Here is a 20,069-nt window from a genome sequence, read left to right on the forward strand (position 1 = left end):
GAAATCTAATAAATTACTAACTTTTTTATTACTCAATTTCTGTTGATTTTAAAATTCAAAATCTAAATTCTAAAATCAATCAAATCCTCGAATCCTAAATTTTTAATGATACCTAAATCTATTTGGAGATGTGGCAAATACATGCATTGAACTAATGAGTATGTAAATATATATACATACGTATACATGTTATACTAGTGGCCCCAACCAATTAAAATTCTCAAAATCCTCAATGATGTTCACAAGATCACATAAATGCAAGAGAAGATGAAAGCAATTGATAAATATCAGGTTGGTGTTTGAGTCGCTGCACACTCAAGTTTTTTAAATGTTATTCACATGTCTTATATTAGCATTTCTCTTTAGCATTTCTCTTGAGTCATGTAAGTTCCGTCAATTGAAACTTCTTCGTAAACTATACATAGTTATTCATTAAAGTTGAGGACATTTAACCTTAACATAAAAAAAATGCTTCCCGTAGCTAAAAGTCAAATCCATTATCCAACAAATAATACTTCAAAAAAAAATCAAAAGAAACGACCCTCAACAACTCATTTTGTTTTCATGAATTTTGAAATCCAAATGCATTCTTTTAAATTTAAATATCCTCGTACAACCCGGAATGACTGGAATTTATACAACACACTAGGCGGCCAATTTTGAGCAAATAATGTGATGTCACGCACAGATACTGCGCTCAGATCCAGAGTTTGATAAAAGTTGATATGCTGAAAGATGGAAAAAAAAAAGGAGGTTGTAATGATTTTTCGCGGAAAATAAATGCAACTCTTTCCCGTTGAAAACGGCAAGAAATATGAAAATCAAAGGTTTTTAGTGTTAATTTTTGAAAATTTTAGCAACTATATTTTTCCCACATTGATACCTAAATTTGACAACTAAATTTATTATAATCTTTGAATTCTCCCACATTGATACCTAAATTTGACAACTAAATTCATTATAATCTTTGAATTCAAAAAGAAAGCCATATTAATACTTAAACTCGACAATTAAATCCATTATAATCCTTAAATTTGAAAAAATATGTACAAATTTAATGATAAGACACTTTAAAAATATACCACATCATCACTTGCAAAAACAAACCTAATGGAATGACGAAACCTCAGTACCAAAATCAAAATTTTACATTTCCAAATTCAAAAACCAAATTAAAATATCAGTGAAAAAAATACAAATATAAAACCTAGTTAAAGGTAAAAATTTACGCGACCTCTGTTTATTGAAAATATTAACCATGATCCTTATTAAAGATGTCAAAATCCAAATCATCCTATGGATTTCTAACCATCCTCTCCAAATGAAGCTTGCTTTTTTCTTTCTTCTCAAAAGTGAGCCCAAGGGAAAGCAAACATTTTTGGAGAAGTAAAAAGCAATTAAAGTATTTGCTTGACCGCACCTCCGCACTCCACTATATAAAATTATAATTTTTACTTGCGTACATAACTATTTCAAGAGTACATTCGAAATGAGTTTAAAAAAATACTCTTGTTTTATGTTTAAATACTTTTTTGAATAATCTTACATATTTCTTTCTAAAAAGATTGAAAATATTAACACTGACTAGCAAATATTAAATTGAAATGGAATGAAGTAAGTGAAAATGAATACATCGAAGTAATAGTGGCTTTAACAATTATAAGGCAAATAGAGGAAACCACGTCAACTATGGAGTAACGATGAATTTAACATCTGCCCCACCCACTCCACTGCCATCAAAAGTTTTCTTAAAATACAGGTATCCTTTTATTCATGAAAATATAAATAAAATTAAAAATGAGTAAACACAATCACCCCAAAACAAATAACCCATATCACTCTGGTAAGACGGATGAAAACAAAAACCAATGGAGAGAAATGTCTTGCAATTTAGCATGAAGGAATGGTTGAGAGAATGAAGGTCCAAAATATTTTTCTATAATATGAAGATAAAAGAGAAGCATGCAGTTGCAGGATGCAATCATACATGAAACCAACTCAATATCCAACAATTATCATCTTTCACAACAACAATGTTCCCCTGGTTTCGGATATAAATCCAATCCGATCAAACCTTTACCTACTTTACACAATTAGAAGATTACCTCACTCGTTCCGGATGGAGTAATACTTGTCCCATAATGTTGGAGATTTCGATATTTCACTCATGAGATTCTTCAACTTCATACTGCTATCTCCCCCACTGCAACATATAGCAAAAATGTCATTCAACTTGGCACACAAAAACAATTGACAATCAGAAAGACAGTTGCATACATATAGCCACCAATTTAAAATCTTAAAAACTCAATTGCCTAGTAAAAGGTCAAGAGTGAAAAGGATAATCATTGCACTCTATTATGTGTAGGAGTACAAAACCTTATTCGGTTCAAGGATGCGATTGCACGAAGAGCACTACGGATCATATCTTCATTACGGTCTACTTCCTGTTTGACAGCATCTTGTTTGGGCTTGAAATTAATTGTCTTTTGAAGAGGGTCCACCAGTGAGTCCAACACTGAATATCAAATTTGAGACAATAAACAAATGAAAATTAAACAATTATCAGAATCTCCGTAAAGATAATTCACTGCATCACTCACCTGGTAATACAGCAGATGGACATTTATCAGCAAGTTTTGAAAGGATAAGATGGCAAGGCATCTTAACATCATAATGATCTGGCAAAAAGCCAAAAATCTAAATCAGTAAAATGATGTAACGCAAAAAAATGTATTATCTTGAAACAAATAACCTAATTATTATTGCCTTTAAGATTTGTGCATAATGAATAAATATGGACTTTTGGCCAAGAGAATAATTCAAGACATAATAATTAAATTTATTTTCAACATCGGATTTTGGTTTCAGGTACAGCTCATGATAAAACTATCCTCTGCTTAAAAAAGTTGCTAATTGGTATAATAATTAGTCATCTAATTATTAATCACAAGGTTTATAACCACAATACAAAGGGGAGGCAACTCACCATCAAGTCCAGATTTAAGGTACGGAACAATGAAAGATGAGGGGTTCACTTGATCAAGACAACTATCCAGCAATGTGTCTACACACTCAAACGCTGCCTTCCTCAGCTCAAGGCCATCATCAACGATGTGCTTGAAGGGACCAAGGTCAACAGTTCTTATCAATTCTTTCTGCAGCAGGCCAGAATTTAAAATAACATAAGAAAATGCAGGGATGCCTACCAGTGAATGCAGAACGTGGAAAAGAATGGAACAGATAGAAAAGTACAAGCATAAAAAGGAAAGAAACAAACAAGATTAACAAATGAAACCATGTAGCCCTACACCAGAAATGAAAAATCATGATAGATAACTCGGAGACCAGATCCTAGAAGTTAACAAATTATAAGCTAAAACTTCTGATAGAATCCCTCTTCTATTTTGACAGTTACAGGAATTAAACAAAAGAAAACCAAAAGATTTGCAAGGTAAAACATTAAATACAACCCAGAAAGTTACCATTTCGGGACACCTCATAAAGTAACAAAATTTATAAATAAATAAAATAAGAAAACTACTAATTGATTAAGAAGAATCAGGGTTTTGTCGCATGCAAATCTTTTAGTCAACAGCAAATTAATTTTGGAACCTAATTAACAGCAAATCATCAGCAAAATCATCATAAGGTAAACTTTTAGTTACCTTAACAGTCGTTTGGTCATAGAGAAGCGGCAATAATTCAGGAAGAAGCCCCTTAATTAAGTTAGGCTTATTGTGAGCAAAAGTACTTAAAGCCAACACAGCTGCACGCCTAACATGCTGCATTGATGATTGCAGATAAACAAGAATAAGTCAAGAAATATAAGAAACCACATAAAAGCTTCTTTTTTTTTTTTTCCTTTTGGGTATTTATCAGGAGTAGAAGGGTACTCACTCGATCCTGATCCTTGATAAGCATAAGGAATGAAGCAATCTCAGGATAAATGATCTCATCTATCTTCTCTGGCCGCTCAACAATAGAATATTTTATGGCAATGACAACTGTTGCCCTAGTGAATGCCGCTGGACTGGTTGTTCTCAACTATAAGAAATTCAAAATTTTTAAAATAACAAATGCACTATTAAATTACACCCACATGACAAAAGCTCGGCAGAAGTACAAAGGGCATCAGACTTGTGTTGTGGAAATACCTTAAGTGCTGGAATGAGTTTTACAGGTTCAATAAGTGCAATTTTACCAAGGCACTCAGCCACCACATTTCTGACCCCCTCTTCCTCGCTTTCACAGTGGTTAAAAAGTAATTTCAGAATTTTCTCAACACTTGAATCCTGAAACTCTGCTTTATCTACAGATTGCCTTACTATAACCTGCAAGTAAATTTAACATTAACATAGATGCTGCATCAGACAAAAAATATCTGGTTAGGTTTGAGCACCACTTCAAGAAGACATACCTCCTTAAGAGAATGAAGCAACAGGTATTGTTTCTTCTGCTGATTATCAATCTGGTCCAATATGAAAGGTAAATACTTGGAAAGATTCCCAACAGCTATATTGCCAAGAGCATAAGAAGCAGCAGACTTTATCTCTTCAAAAGGAGATTGGAAGGACTCAATAATTATAGTCTCTATATGGGCATGCGAGCTCAGATCTTTCCTCCTCCCAATCTCCCCCAAACAGAGCAAGGCTAGATGCTGTTTAATATATATACATACACAAAGTACAATGTTAGAACATCGATTTGAAGCAGCAGATACAAATAAATGACAAACACAAAAAAGCAAAAGGGAAAAAAAAATCTGTCAATATAAAAAGATATAAGACCATGCTTGAATTACTAGAATCCAAATCCAACAGAAAAGAAATAACATCAAAATAAATCAGTATTACATACACTGGCCCATTGTCAATTTACTGGCAAGAATACCAGAAATACAACAGAAACATCAAGAAGAAACTCGGAAAATAGGTAAAAGAGAAAATACCGAATTGGTTGTGCCATCATCTTTAAGGATGTCAGTGAGCATTTTAACCGTAGATGAACATTTCTGATCACCTGCAGCGAGACAGAGAACAGCCACACATTGAGCTATTGAATACAATGCTTGTTTTGCAACACCGCCAGATTGAGGAGATGGTTTTGCACTAGAAAGAAGAGATTCCAGTAATGCATCAAAACTAGTGTTTTCCGAATACACCAAACCAGCAAAAAAATTCTGCAAAGCCTGAAATTTCCAACAAAGAATGCCTGTAAACACAAAAAAGGATTTTACAGCAGATGTAACCTCATTAAATTGAAAAGGAGATACCAAAAGTGCCTGGCCCTGCAGCAACGAGCTCTTGATCAATGTCAGTGCTTGAGGAAGAACTCTATTTCTAACAGCAGAACCAACATTTCGGCTAGATCTCTTGTCGGCCATTAGGGTGCAGCAGAGTTCAAGAGCAAGAGCCGTCATATGCAAGTCAGAGTCACTAACATAGAGAAAAAGGGTTTAGGAAGCCTCAAAACGAATATAACCATGCAAAAAAATAAAAAGGTAAAATAGGAACAGAACCTAATCAGAGTTGAAAGTTCCACAATGATAACTTCATATGCAGATGGGCCAATTTTATCTCCATAGGCTACAATTAATGAATTTAGTGTCCCGAGTGTTGCCTGCCTTAAAGCCCGATTTGCCTGTTTTCCAAACCAAGGATATTTTGGCTCAAACATAACTACATAAGTACCACAATAAAACAGTTCACTAATTCAACAAGATGCAAACTTCCATACTTTCCGCAAGAATCCGGTCAACTCTGCAATTACATGCTCCAGAACACATGATAGATCTATCCGGAGTGGAGAAGCAGCAATAACAGCAAATGCCTAGATTCAAAATTGGACAGATTATGGGGCCAAAAAATTTCATGCGCATATAAAAAAAAGTAGCTTGAACATATGCAGCCAAAGAAGTAATAAGCAATCCAAAATTAAACCAATGTGCTCCATCCAACAAATCGTAAATCAGAAGCTTCAGTAAAAAAAAAAATCATAGACAAAGATATTACAAGATATATCATTATGCAACCCAGCCAGTAACATGCATTTGTAAGAAAATAGTCCTTAATTTATTGAAGTTTGAATAATTTGGGGAGAAGAAAAATCATTCAATTGGATATTATCAGTTCCAAGAAACAGACTATTCTAAAGCCTTTAAACTCCCGTAGCTTAACATGGAGCCAAGTGTTATTCACCTTGAACAAAAGCAACCACAAGGTAACTAATTTTTCCATCACCAATATTTTTTCAATTAAAAGATTACCACTTATCTGTAGACACAGCATTGAATTTAGAATTCATTTAATGAAATTTTGCATGGACTGTACGGAGAAAACAGCACCACACCAAAACTCAGCCTACAACTTACAGTCATCTACGCAAATATAAATGCATAAAAGTTAACCCAATTCCCATTGAGGCAACATAATCATTTATCCAGGATTATACTTGAGACGCCAAACAGATTCACAATCAGAAGATTCACAATGGACTTCCAAGAAAATAGAATACAAAAATTAAGTTCAAGTTACAAAAGTTTCTACATTACAGTGTAAGATAGACAAAAGGCTGTGATAAGTGTCACACATTCCAACAATACCATGCCAGTATTTTGACAAAGAGATAATCTCATAAAGGGCCCCTATAAGATATACCTATTCCATGGTGGTACCAATAATTCAAAAAAGACAAGTCTCATACATGTACTATCATTCATGTGCGTCAATCTAACACCAAGGCTTAATATCACTAAATGACATGTCAGACACAGCCATCATCCAGCAATGCATACTAATCCACTTCATCTTGCCACATCATCATTAAATATAATTTTTTATACATATAAACAAAATTTTATTTTATATAAAATTAAAAGTCGGAGAACTTTAAAAACAGAAAATTTATTTTTTAAGGAAATTCTTTTAAATTTTTTCTAAAAAAAGAAATTTTTTTAAATAAAAAGCAGAAATTTTAAAAGTATATAGAAAAGCTGGAAAATATTTTAGGAACAGAAAAGCTATAATCTAGCACAATTATTGAAAGGTTGGAGAAGATGAGCTTTTCTCCAAATTTTGGCCTAGGGCTTCAAGTTCTCTCACAACATTGGAGAAGATGAGCTTTTCTATCTTCTTTCGTTTCAGGCTTCTCATGCAAGGGTCTCTTTTGGCTTTTGAATTTTCTCTTTTACCCCTTAGCAGGTTTTTTTTTTTTGTTTTGTTTCATTTTCATCCTTTTTATCATCTCAAATGCCGCATATAATATTTATTGCCATATGGACAACTGACATGGTTTAAAACTCCTAGTGTTGAATTTTTATTTGTTGTCTAGCCACATATTAACAGTGTTAATCCAAGATACCAAAATAATACACAAACTGATACGTTAGGTACCAAAATAGACATTTTAAAAGTAGACACATTGAACATTTGGTTAAAGTATAGGTACCATTTATGACATTATCCGTCGTATAAATCTAATGCTTCAACTAAAACAAATGACTATCAGAAGCATGGAATGCAACTAACCTTCACAGTAGTAAGTCGGGTTATCTCATTTCCCATTCGATCAACAAGTACAGGAAGGCATGCATGTAACTCTGTTCCAAGGTTATCACCAAAAGTAGAAATGACAAGCCCCATGCAAGTAATAGCACACTCTTTAACCTCCTGAGAAAGGAAATTGGATTAAAAACATAACATTAATTAAACTAATCTAAAAAAACATTAAATCCATCTCAGAAGAAATATGACAGGAGGGGGAAAACTAATTAAACTCTCCTTACCTGATCTTGATCTTGGTTAGTCAAGCGGGACATTATTGCATTATAGATTGGGTGGACATAAGGTTTAAAATCAAAACCAAAACCCTGCAACAAACAATCACAATTGTAATCAATAACTCAAATGAAACATGGAATTACCAAAATAGATACCTTAGGTTTATATCAGGATAAGACTTGTTCGAGCAATAAAGAAAATTGTTAAACGGAATCTCGAATTGCAAGAGAAAGGTTCCACCTCAAGATTTGGGCGCACCACGCGAACAAGTTCCCCACATACTCTTAATGCCTCAGCTGTGACTTTGTAGTAACGCTCACCGACAGCAGATAAAACAGGACTAGAAAGATCCTGAATGACATATTTACAAACTTGTTATCATAGAAAAAATTAATATTGGTCACCAAAAACAAGATAAAACAAAAGGGGAAGAATTATGACCACAGGAATATTGTATACACGTTAAGCTTATCAAGACACCCAAAATTCAAAAATAATTAATGGTAAAACATCATGGTCGTTATCGAGAACAGATAAAGGAACTGAAATTACAGCAGCAGCAAAACTTTTTATAACAGTTTTAAGCAGATATCAAATCGCTCATGGATTAACACAGTTTCTCAACATTGTTTTAGGCAAAAATGGCCAATCCAGGACTAAGAGAACTGGAGGATATAAAAACAAAGAAGAATCAAGCCAATTTAACATGGTAGTCTTTACATCACTGGAAGATCATATGAAGTTAGAAATTGAAAAGATTTTAACCAAAAAATATATTCATGTCACATATAAAGACTGTAGTTCTACGAGTTGCACAACGGCATTATCTAGTTATGCCAGTAAAGAGCTTTCCTTGTTTCACCTTTTGTATATTTCTCCTAGTTACAGGAAACCAAATACCCCGGTAAGAGAGGTGGAAGCGTGAAAGGACAGCATTTTCTATTAACTAATCTTCTATATCCAAAAAGCAAGCATGCAAGCCTTTTTCAAGCAATTGGTGACTGTCTTCCAAAAGGAAAAAGAAATAGGTGAATGATCTTTCTCATGAGAATCGCAAAAGCATTGAGGTTTGAGCATCCACGTAAACCAAAACATAATTTACCTTAATGTAAGGGTGAAAAACGGAAGGAGAATGAGATGCCAATACCAATCTTGTAAATATAAGTGCTTCAATCTTCAGATTTGAAGTAGAAGATTTGTCCTGGAAAATTTACAAATAGAAGTATTTGGAAAGATGAAAAAATTAAATTAAATTACTTGTACACACCAAAAGTGTAAAAATCATACATTAAGCGCCTTCTCTATTCCAGGTATGAGGGTTCCAATGTGATCGGCAAGGCAGTCTGGCAAGACAACTACAAGTTCTTTCAAAACAGAAAATGCACCAACCTGTAGATAGAATTATATGTTATGCAAAAATAAAGAAAATGCAATATCCTGCAAAGTATGTAAGGAATTCTTACCTTTGTCTTGATAGATTTCTCACGTAGCTGTCGATTTATGGATTTAACAATTTTTGGCACCTCCTGCTTCAATAGCCATCTTGGACTGCATAACAATAGCATTTATATGTGAATAAAATTGCAAGAATTTATCAGGCTGAAAAGGCACAAGCAACCACAACGGTATTGGAAATTTTTTTTTATTACAGATAAATACCACAGCCAATAAAAGCTCCTCATCTGGTTAAAGTTAATTTAATTAGTGAATTCAAACCCTAAATTTAACGATAATGAAGATGAAGACAAGTGGCAATATTGATGATAATATCATGAACAAAAACAATAACAGCAATGATAATTAACAGGTTTAAATGAGTAAAGCAACTCATGAGGAACTCAAGCTAGGCCAATTAATGCTCAAACTCAACTCATTTGCAATTGATCTAAGATTAAGCCTAAGCCATTCAAGTAACGAGTGACTTAGAGCTTTGAAATACTAGACTCGTTTGCAGTAGAACAGACCTAAAGCTCAAGTTATGACAACTTTTAAAAAATAATATTTTATTCATAGATAAATAAAGTACTATATTTACTTTCACATTTTCAAACTTGAGTTTTGTGTTGCATTCAAGTTCAAGCTCAAGTTTCGAGCTTGTTAATCAATCTGATGATAATTGGGTTTAATGAATTTACGCACACATAGCTTGATTATTTTTTTGTCGATCTCAAGGAGAAGAAAAAGGGTAGGCAGAGCTCTGTGGAGTTTAAACCTCAAGTATTTTTATCTGAGTCAAGCTCAAGAGCAGAACTATATCAGATGAGCTCAACTTCTTTAAACACCTATAATTAACATAGTGGAGATGATGAGAACTTCAAGGAATCCAAATAAAGTTCTGTATCAAAGCAGGGAAGCAAAAATTCCATTACATGAATTCAAAGACAATTACTAATATTAACTTAGAACAGATGATGAGCTCAGCACCTTTAAACTCCTAATACTAACTTAAGGTATAGGATAAGAACTTCAGGGGTACAAATAAAGTTCTGTATCAATGCAGGGGAGCAAAACTGCATTATTTGCATGCAGTAACTAGGGAAATAGATGCCTGCAGTTTCCAGGAACTTCTATCAAATTTTGAAGACAATAGAAAAATTATAACACCATACCAGATTATAAAAAAAAGATGCATCCGAGGACTTTATTTCATTAAGGCTGTCTTAAAATTCTTAACCATAGTTCAAAGATAAATGAAATGATTATAAAGCAAATAAAACAGAGAAATAAGCCAGATAAACCTTCCTATTCCAATTCTTCCAAAGTTCAAACCAATTCATATTAAAAAGAATCTGTTAAGGACACCCAAGGCTCTAGTTATCTCAGGTCAAGATCATTCAAGGTTCAAGCACGTTTCAGATCATTCAAGTTTTAGGCAGGCTTAAGGTCCAATTATATTTCATGTGGAACCATTAAAATCATTTTTATATCCATTAACATTTATAGAGTTTCAATTCCACTTCGAATATAGTTTAATTTGAAAAAGAAAATTTGAATGCTGTCAAAAAAACTATAAATTTTAAAAAATAATAATAAGACTAAATGATTAATTCTAAAACAATTACAGATCAGGTATAATTAAGAGTTGTTGAAGTTGAGAGATCCAATCCAATCAACATTTGTCAACTTCAAAATAATCAGTCAACCTAGTTTATCCTCAATACAATATTAGCGATGAATGCACCAAAACAAAGTATCAACACAAATTTGTGTAGTGTTCATTATTTTCTTAAATCTACAAATTTTAATCAAGAAAATAAAAGATTATCCTCACTATAAGTTAATGGTGGAGTTAGGTAAGATCTTATTTCGAGCCATTTGAGGATCCAAATCAACACATGAATGGGTAATGGTCATTTCAAATTTAAGTCAACCACTATGAATTTCAAATCCAGGTCACTCCAGATTGAACAAGCACCAATTATAATAAACAAAAAACTTGAAGTGTACACAAAATTGAGAAAATCATGAAAAGAATAATATCTTTGGTGCTTAACTGATATGAGAAACTCACCTCAGTTCATCCATGTCAGTCTGTCCCTTAGTCACATTTCCGGTTTGCCGTAGTAGCTCAATGAACGTATTAAAAACATCCATCTGCCATATGTTATTCTTTGATAAACAAACCCATAAGAAGAATGAAATCTATATACCATGGCCTGAACATTACCTTGACATTCTCTTCCCTTTCTTTAGATCTATCAATTAACTTAGGGCAAGCCTGCACCAAGAGAGAATATCATCTTTAAAATGGTGCAGGAACTACCCTCAGAAGTTCAGGACAGAAAAGGAAAATATATACCTCCTCATACAGTTTACATAGCATCTCAGGGCGAGAAACAATTAATGCAGCTAAACATTTAGCAGCTGCTCTTCGAACTTTCCAGCTTACATCTTCATCATCGGTATATTCATTTGCACTCTCACTATAAAACAACAAAGAGCTGGAGCTAAAAAACCTGTCTTTCATGCAGACATAAACGTAAATCATACTAGAAGCAAATGAAAAATCATACTCTTCTTCCTCCTCCTCGTGATTCTCATCATCAGTATCTTCCTCCATGTTATCAGTAAAGTTTGGATCATAACTTAAATACTCCAAAGCAAGGTGAAGAATTTCATCACAATAGGACGAAATATCCCTAGGGCAGCGAAGCAAAAAACTTTCTAGTGCCTGAAAGCAAAACTTGACCGTTATGAGCAACTCAATTATTAAATTATAAATTTCACCCCACAAGAATTTATCAAGCACTAAAGCACAATACACCCTCTAAGATACAAAGCCATATAGAACACCTGCAAGCTATACTCTCTTAGCTCCTCATCATTTTCTGATGCAGTTGTGCAGTAATTAATAAGCACTGGCACAGTGTCTCCAAGATGAGGTCCAAAACGATACCCAACAGCACGGCTGAATACAATGATAACATATATTTCATTAGCAACACATATAACAATAAGAACACACTGAAATCCTACCCTCAATGATTTAAATCTATAAAGACTCCACAAAGATAAAAACAATAGTGGCAAATGGTTGTTCTTCTAGCAACATGCCACCCTTGCTATTTTTATTTTTATGGAGTCTTTATAGATTTAAATCTTTGAGGGTAAAGCATTTAAAACATTCAAACCTAGAAAAAATCCATACAAATATTCATATATAACTTAATTAGAAAAAAAAAATGCCATCCATGTGGTTTTGTTGAAAATAAGCTTACCTCCATTGATACGAAAATACTCCTTATCTCTCTTTAAAAATTAGAGATCTAAGGATTCCAATATTCAAACTAATTTTTGTCCAAAAAATCACTTTAAATACTGAAAATACCAACATTTCGTTTTCTTTTTTACTTGTTCTATTTTTTTTCTTTTTTGGTTCTAATCAATTTCTTTAACACAACATTTTTTACCAGATTAATGGATCAATTTATTTTAACTGAAGATAATTGATATATACGATTCATTCATGAAGTTAATATATAATTGAATTATAGATTATTGTTAATATATTTAATATGTAATTAAATTAGAATATAACTTCTATTAAAATAGGACAAGATAATAAGATGGTTTTAGAATTAACTAAATATTATACTTCGTAAAAAGAAATCTAGGTAAAAAGAGAAAAGAAAATATAAACTAAAATATAAATTAAAATAAATAAGATAAGAAAAAAGTGAAAGGAGTGTGTTTATCTTTTCATTTTAACTTCATGATTAACAATATTACTTTTTGAAGCCCAATGATATTATTTTCTGGTAAAAAACAGGGGGAGTAAGAAGGTATTCTTCAAAACCTATGGGGGATTAAAGATATTTTCTACAAACCTTAAGAAGGGTTCAATATTTTACTCTTCCAAAAAAAATTAACCTTGTTATTAACAAATTTCAAACAATGGCAACTTCATTCATAAGCAGTATGAGGCGAAAGAGGTAATGACCTCAAAGCACCAATCATTTGAATGTTCGTGCGGATCAATTCTGATTTTGTTCCCTTACTTCCTACATTTCGTACAACTTCAATGGTTGTCTTCGCTAACAAGTCATCCGACAAGCTTGAAGAAAGAGATGCTGAAAACAAAAGAATGATTAGTCAATAATTTACAAAAACAGAATATGTCAGCTTATCCAAATGATATTGCCACCTCCTCTAGGAGTTGGGATTCCAGCAATGCCGAGCTTCGATCCCCAACACTTGCAAATTCCCCTTCCCTGATTCCCCTCAGTCCTTAGCATACTTTGTACAAAACTAAATAAATATGATACACATCTTAAAAGATATATATAAAGACTCATCAATTCTTTTTTCTTCATTCCTTACAGTTGTCATAAATACCAACCATTAGATTAAGTATCAAAGAAGTAAAACCTCTACTAATTGCTCCATTTTAGCATGCATGTATTAAATAACAAGAAATAGAAGGCATCTAGCCTTCTCCATATTGAGCAGAATTAGTACATGAAGAGAGGGCTTTAATTGAACTGTTACTCCACAAAAGACTCCGAAGTCCAAAATGATATATAAGCTCGAGCACATCAAAACCAAGTTTAAAGAAACAAAAAGTCAATAAAAAAGGATCACCAAACAAACAAATTTTTTTCAATTCAGCACATCTTACCAATACAAGAAACTGTCTTCTTTCTAACACTAGCTTGATTGGAATTCAATTGTGACAGCAATGCATTCAGAAGTATCTCATGGTCAGTTGCCATTAGATTTCCAAACTTGTGAAGAACATCACACAAAATGTCAAGACATTCACATTTAATTTCTGTGCTAGTCCCCTGCAACAATATTTAAATAATAAGTTAATTATGAATACAAAATATTCAAAGCAAGCAGAAGAAAAAAAAAATTCATATTCTTTCATTGCACAAGGACAACAGTACAAAGTAATTGATATCAGCCTTACAGTTCATCCCATAGTCAAGGCCCTGTATATGATTAGCATGATGAAACTGTAAAAGAAGTATATTTGAGAAATTTAACAAGCAAATATTATTGTCCATAAATCTTTGTGGAATTAAACTTTCACATTGGAACTTAACTGAAATAAGAAACTAAAACAGTACTTCAAAAGAAACACTTTCATTGTGAAATTAATTGAAGATATAAATCACAAAGCATTGACAAGCTGTGTTCAGAAACTTGCCCCGCCAGTTATTCCTCTTATTAGTTGAGGAGACAGAGAAATTAAAACAGATTGTGCAAGAGATGGAGTAGAGATTTCAGAAATGATCGTCTTCAAAGCTATGCTTGCAATGTCACGATGCTGATCTTTGCCATTAAGCAATTTCTCACAGAGTTTATTGGTCATTTCCACAACTCTTGGTTCACCAACCTTCTTCACCAATGGAGCAAGACTGCAATAAAAGTTAAAATCAGAGTAAACTCAAAACAATGAAATACAAGAACCAGGAAAAATCATGATGTAAACTAGTCTAGCATTACAGCGCACAAAGATGCCTAAAATATACAAACTTGTTAATGCAAAACACTACCCGAGAGAACAAAAAGCTTACCATTTGACAGCCAATCCAGAAACATCACCAGCTACATCATCAAGTTGTTGGAGGATAATGTTTGACAACTTTATCTCGAGATCAGAATCAGCCTTAAAGCCCTCCTTGTTTAGCTCATTTAATAAATCAGAAGTAGCCATATATCTATAATCTTTATCCTTTCCAGTCATCTATAGGAAGAGATTAATAAGTTACAAAACAATATCAGATAAGCCTTTGTCATTTTTTCTTTCATTTCTCATTCATCTATAAAGCTGAGCAAACTGTAAGAGATGAAGCAAGCACAGAGGACACTGGAAAAAAAGATTAAAAAAGCATATAAATAATAATACCTTTTCTAGAATACCGGTCATTTGTAAATTTGCCATCTCTACAATGTAAAGTTCCAACAATCTCAAAGCCAACTTACGCTATTCCGCCGAAATCTGCACTGAAATGGAAATCAGAAAAATAGAATGAAAGGGGTAAGAGCTTCATAGAATAAATATATTATATACGCAAAAACAAATTTAAAAATAAAAGAATTAAGAAGCAGATCAAATTCGACCAAAAAATAGTAAGTAAAACGCTTATAACCTAAATTGTCAAACACAACTGAAACAAAATAAAACAATACTCAATCTGCATTATTGAAAGACAACCAACTAAAACAGAATGAGTAAAGGAAACAATAAATGAATAAATCAACAAAAACGAGAATATTGAAAACGATTAGAAACCTAGAAGATATAGCAAAGACAATGTGATGCAAAAAATATATATATATTTTCTTAAAGTGTGGGTTTGAATTCTTGAAAAGTGAAAAACCTAGTCAATTAAACACAAGCAAGAATCTATAAGTGCACAAACAAATCAACAGTAGATTCGGCTGATAATACGAAATCACAGGTGAAAAGTATTAAAAGTAATTGTTAGATTAAGTACCAGAGCGACGCACAGAGAGTAAAAAGAATAGGCAAGCGAAGATGCGAGAGTTCTCCTCTATATTTTGTTTGGTCTATTTCGCTATTTAATGAAAACCAGTGGGTTTAGTGAAAATCGATTTATATGTATTTTGTAAGGAGAAAATATGTCATGGATACCTATATTCTTCTAAAATTTGGATATTAGTCTTTATACTTTTATTTCTAGCAACTTTATTTTTCGACTTTTTAAATTTCAAAATTCAAGTTAAATTATAAATAGTGTTAAGTTTTTTTAAAATTTGTTAGTATTACATTTCGAAATAAAAAATTACTTAAAATGATCAAGGACAAAGCTAGAAATTTATTTCAAGAGACCAAGATAAAATTATATTTTTTAAGTGAAATTAAAATATAATTTTATCATTATATTAACATATTTTTTCATATTTTTTAATGGACTATAAAGAAATTTTACCAGTCGAAGTGAAATTTAGTCATGATATTAACTTAAATTTTCAATTTTTTAAAGGGACTACAAGAAATTACATTTGATATTTCATATTTCAAAAAGTTAAGGTAATGTATATTCAAACAACTATTAATAAATTTACATTTTAGTCACTCAACTTTAAAAAATTATAAAATTTATCATTAAACTATTTAAAAGTTATAAATTAATCACTAACAGTTAAGTTTCTAATCGATAAAAATGGATAAATTTACAACTCAATGACTGAACTCATAACTTAAACTTTTTTTTCATTGGAACAGTGAAAAAAATATGTTAATAAGTTATTGTACATACACTTATCCAAATTAATATCCTTAAGGTTTTTTTCCTTTAATTTTTTTCCTTTTTAAGTAGCCAATTAATCAAATAAAATTTATACGCCAAAAAGTTGATAAATCATATCATTTATATCTATAATATATATAAGTTTGGAAAAACTTTTGAACAAATAAAAATACTTTTTTATTATTAATTATATTATTAAGTTGACATTAAAGATAATCTATTAGTATCATTTTATAATAATAAAAGTAATATTAATTAACATAATAGTATATTAATGTGAAATTAATTAATTTGGTTATATCTATTAAAAGTTTTACATAAAAATTAATATAATATATTATTAATTAATAAAATTGTAAATCTAAAAATTGAACATAATTGGATAAAAAATTATAAAAACCAAAGTTTTTTAGTTACAAATTTTAATTAAATAAATATAACTTTTTATATGTAAGTATGGTTTTATTTTAAATATGATAATCATTATCAAGTTAAAATATTTTTTATAATAAAAAAATTAAATTTATAAATATGATAATAATTATTTTATTAATAGTGTTTTTATTAAATTTTGAATATAAAACTAATAGATAGATTTTACACCCATAACAAATTATTAATAACTAGAAACTATTTCACACACATATGCGTGTATGATAGGGGCAAAGCCAGAATATTTCAAGAGGAGGCTGAGATAATCAATAATAATAACATTTTAAAAATAAAACTAATTAAAGAAAAATAATTTAACAAATAAAAATAAGCTATTAAGAAATTTTTTAAATTTTATTTGAATTTCACTCATTCACCGCCTCAATTTTGTATAGTTTGTAGCAGTATTCACACTCTGGACGTTAGTACATCCAAAGGCGGTCAAAAAGCTTACTTGAGCTTTGTTGTGCAAACAAGTTGCTAAGGTGAGTGGTCTTGTCTGCTATAATTGATGTGCAAATCAATGAGTTAAAGCGGGCTTAGGTGGTTTAATCATCTAATCTAAGTACTAAGAGTAAGTGTTCTTACTTGAACTTTTTTATTTTATAAGCAAGCTTACATGTGTTTTTACATGTACAAGTGTGTGATGTGAATATGTGTGTTGAATATATGATTTTATATGTCTTGTGAACAATTGATCTTAGGCACACACATTTGAAATGAAAGTGTATTTGGCTCATTGAGCAAAGTGTTTGCATATGATGTGCATTATCTGAAAGTGACAAGTGATATGAATGTGATGTGTGAGTGTGCAAAAACCAAAAAATTAATGTGTGAAAGGGATATATTAGCCTTATGAACCTTTGAAAACATTGGATATAGTTGGCATGCCGTAGGACTTGAGTACTCATGTATGTGTCTGATGCTGTGACACGTGGAGAGATAATGGGAATGTAGAGCCTTGCTCCATGTATCCAATGACTGTTTTAAAATGAATTTTCATTTCACAAGTAGTCAATGTATCAATATGATATGATGTTAATGATGCCATGTGTTAATTGTGTCTAGCATGCATATTTTTAACTCTTGTATTTGTAGATTATTGTAGCCTCTTGAATACTCACTAAGCTTGGTTAAAATCACAATACCTACTAAGCTTGGTTAAAATCACACTCTTTTATGAACATTTTTGCAGTGACACAATTGGAGTGAAGTGGTGAAGTGAACAAGTTGATGATCCAAAGGCAAATGCATCTTTATTTGTGCATGTGAGATGGTTTTTGGTTCATAAATATGGCAATGCGAGCACAAACTTAATGGCCTAGATTTTACTTTTGATCTGGATTTGTTATTGGACTTTCTATGAACTCTTTAAGGACTTTTATAACTATTTGTGTGTTTATACAACTTGAAATATGCTTGAAAATGTAGAAGTGGTAGATAGATGTTAAACTGTCAACTGTATTAAAGTGTTCTCCTTAGGGGTTCGTAGATATTTTGTGATAGGGGTTCGCATATGTTTGGTGATAGGGATTCATATGTCTAGTGATAGAGGTTCGCAAGTGTCTGGTGATAGAGGTTCACAGATGTTTGGTGATAGGGGTTCGTAGGTACCTAGTGATAGGGGTTCACAGGTGTTTGGTGATAGGAGTTCGTAAATGTCTGGTGATAGGGGTTAGTAGGTATCTAGTGATAGGGTTCGCATGTTTCTGGTGATAGGGGTTCGTAAATGTCTGGTGATAGGGGTTCGCATATGTCTAGTGATAGGGGTTCGCAGGAATGTGGTGATAGGTGTTCGCATGTGTCTAGTGATAAGAGTTCACAGGTTACATGCTAGGGTTTTTAAGTAAGGGTTCGCATGTGTTTATGTGTTTACTTCTTTTCTTAGTGTAAATTGATTTTTGTTGATGTAATTAGAAAATCATGTTTTAGAATTTTCATATCCTATTTTCATCCCTTGAATTTCAGTAGGGTAGCTTCATTTTCTCAAAATAACTTTTTCAAATATTTTGAAAAATTACGATTATTCCTTAAACTTCTTTTTGGAATTATATAAGTTTTAAATATTATTTTAAATGCTTTAAAATAAAATGCTCAAGACATAGGTTGGTCCAAATTTATTATTTACGTATTTAATATTTACGTTGTGTAAAAATGACATTTTTACCCCTAGTCATTTTTTGTTGCATTACGATAATCGAAGCAAGTTTTAGGATTGTTTGATTAAAATTACTTATCTAAGCATGTTTTAAATTGGTGTGATGGTTGGATTGTACTGTGCTGGTTGACCGGTACAGAAAGTCACTTTAGTGGCTAATATGATATTCAAAATTTGGGTCGGACTGTCCTAAACGGGTTTAGGGTGCCACATACTGTCACTGCTTAATTAATAATCTGTTACTGTTGCAACTGTTACTTTTACCATTATTGTCATCAATAATCTGTCATATTGTGCACTGGGGTTTGGGTGGTTAAAGAAGGAAGTTTTATTAGCAGTTTATTTGCATATCTACTGGCAGTTCATCTACAAATCTATTGGTGGTTTATCCATATATCTACAGGCAATTCATCTGTAAATCTACTGATAATTTATTCGTATATCTACTGACGGTATATCTACATAAGTTTGTTCTCCTACTGTTATGGTCTATAGGGTTGGATGAGTTCAAGGGAACTTTTATTGGTGCATAGCGAATGGATTGGGTAGAAAATTGCATTGTCATTCATGCATATACTATTGAATTCTGTGATCCCCGTGAAACTGATAAAATGTTATGTATGCTATATTGTGAATATCGTGATTATGCTTTGTACTTTGTACTACATACTTGTATTGTATTAATTACTACTTTATATCCTAGTGCTCATATTTTATAGCTCACCCCTTAGTTCTCACATCTTTTCATATAACTCTTGAGGTTAGGGTTATTATCGATTTTGAAAACATAATTTAAATTTATTTCATAAACTTTGTTTTGGGACTGTATAAGTATTCTATAAAGAACTATGGCATGGGTACGGATAATGGTTTATTTTCTTTGGGATTTTGCTGCGAATAATGATTATTTTAAAATCGAATAAGAATGAATATTTTATTTAAACATGCATGTGGTACCATTTTTTAATAGAACCA

At 31.9% G+C, this 20,069-nt stretch overlaps 1 protein-coding gene across 4 annotated transcripts; it reads right to left on the reverse strand.

The window, feature by feature from the left end:
- Positions 1-1,920: 1,920 nt before the first annotated feature.
- LOC107961951 (cullin-associated NEDD8-dissociated protein 1) lies at positions 1,921-15,866 on the reverse strand. 4 transcript variants are annotated; one of them, XM_016898136.2, is made up of 29 exons: positions 15,728-15,866; positions 15,136-15,233; positions 14,804-14,973; positions 14,434-14,644; positions 13,900-14,065; positions 13,222-13,351; positions 12,075-12,189; positions 11,795-11,952; positions 11,581-11,704; positions 11,449-11,499; positions 11,293-11,375; positions 9,245-9,329; positions 9,069-9,170; positions 8,884-8,982; positions 8,022-8,132; positions 7,787-7,870; positions 7,530-7,670; positions 5,740-5,832; positions 5,522-5,643; positions 5,276-5,438; positions 4,952-5,191; positions 4,421-4,660; positions 4,158-4,334; positions 3,901-4,047; positions 3,669-3,785; positions 2,990-3,158; positions 2,604-2,681; positions 2,380-2,518; positions 1,921-2,203 (listed from the first exon to the last, which is right to left on the reverse strand). In XM_016898136.2, the coding sequence occupies exons 2-29, from the start codon at positions 15,169-15,171 to the stop codon at positions 2,107-2,109; spliced, it is 3,648 nt and encodes a 1,215-aa protein (XP_016753625.1). In that variant the 5' UTR covers positions 15,172-15,233; positions 15,728-15,866; the 3' UTR covers positions 1,921-2,106. The 4 variants fall into 4 exon arrangements, with proteins under 4 accessions (XP_016753625.1, XP_016753626.1, XP_016753628.1 ...); XM_016898137.2 differs by having other exon boundaries at positions 15,136-15,228; positions 15,728-15,834; XM_016898139.2 differs by having other exon boundaries at positions 15,741-15,809.
- Between the last annotated feature and the right edge of the window lie 4,203 nt (positions 15,867-20,069).

This window comes from Gossypium hirsutum, chromosome A06 (genome assembly GCF_007990345.1).
Source record: "Gossypium hirsutum isolate 1008001.06 chromosome A06, Gossypium_hirsutum_v2.1, whole genome shotgun sequence".
NCBI classification, from domain to species: domain Eukaryota; kingdom Viridiplantae; phylum Streptophyta; class Magnoliopsida; order Malvales; family Malvaceae; genus Gossypium; species Gossypium hirsutum.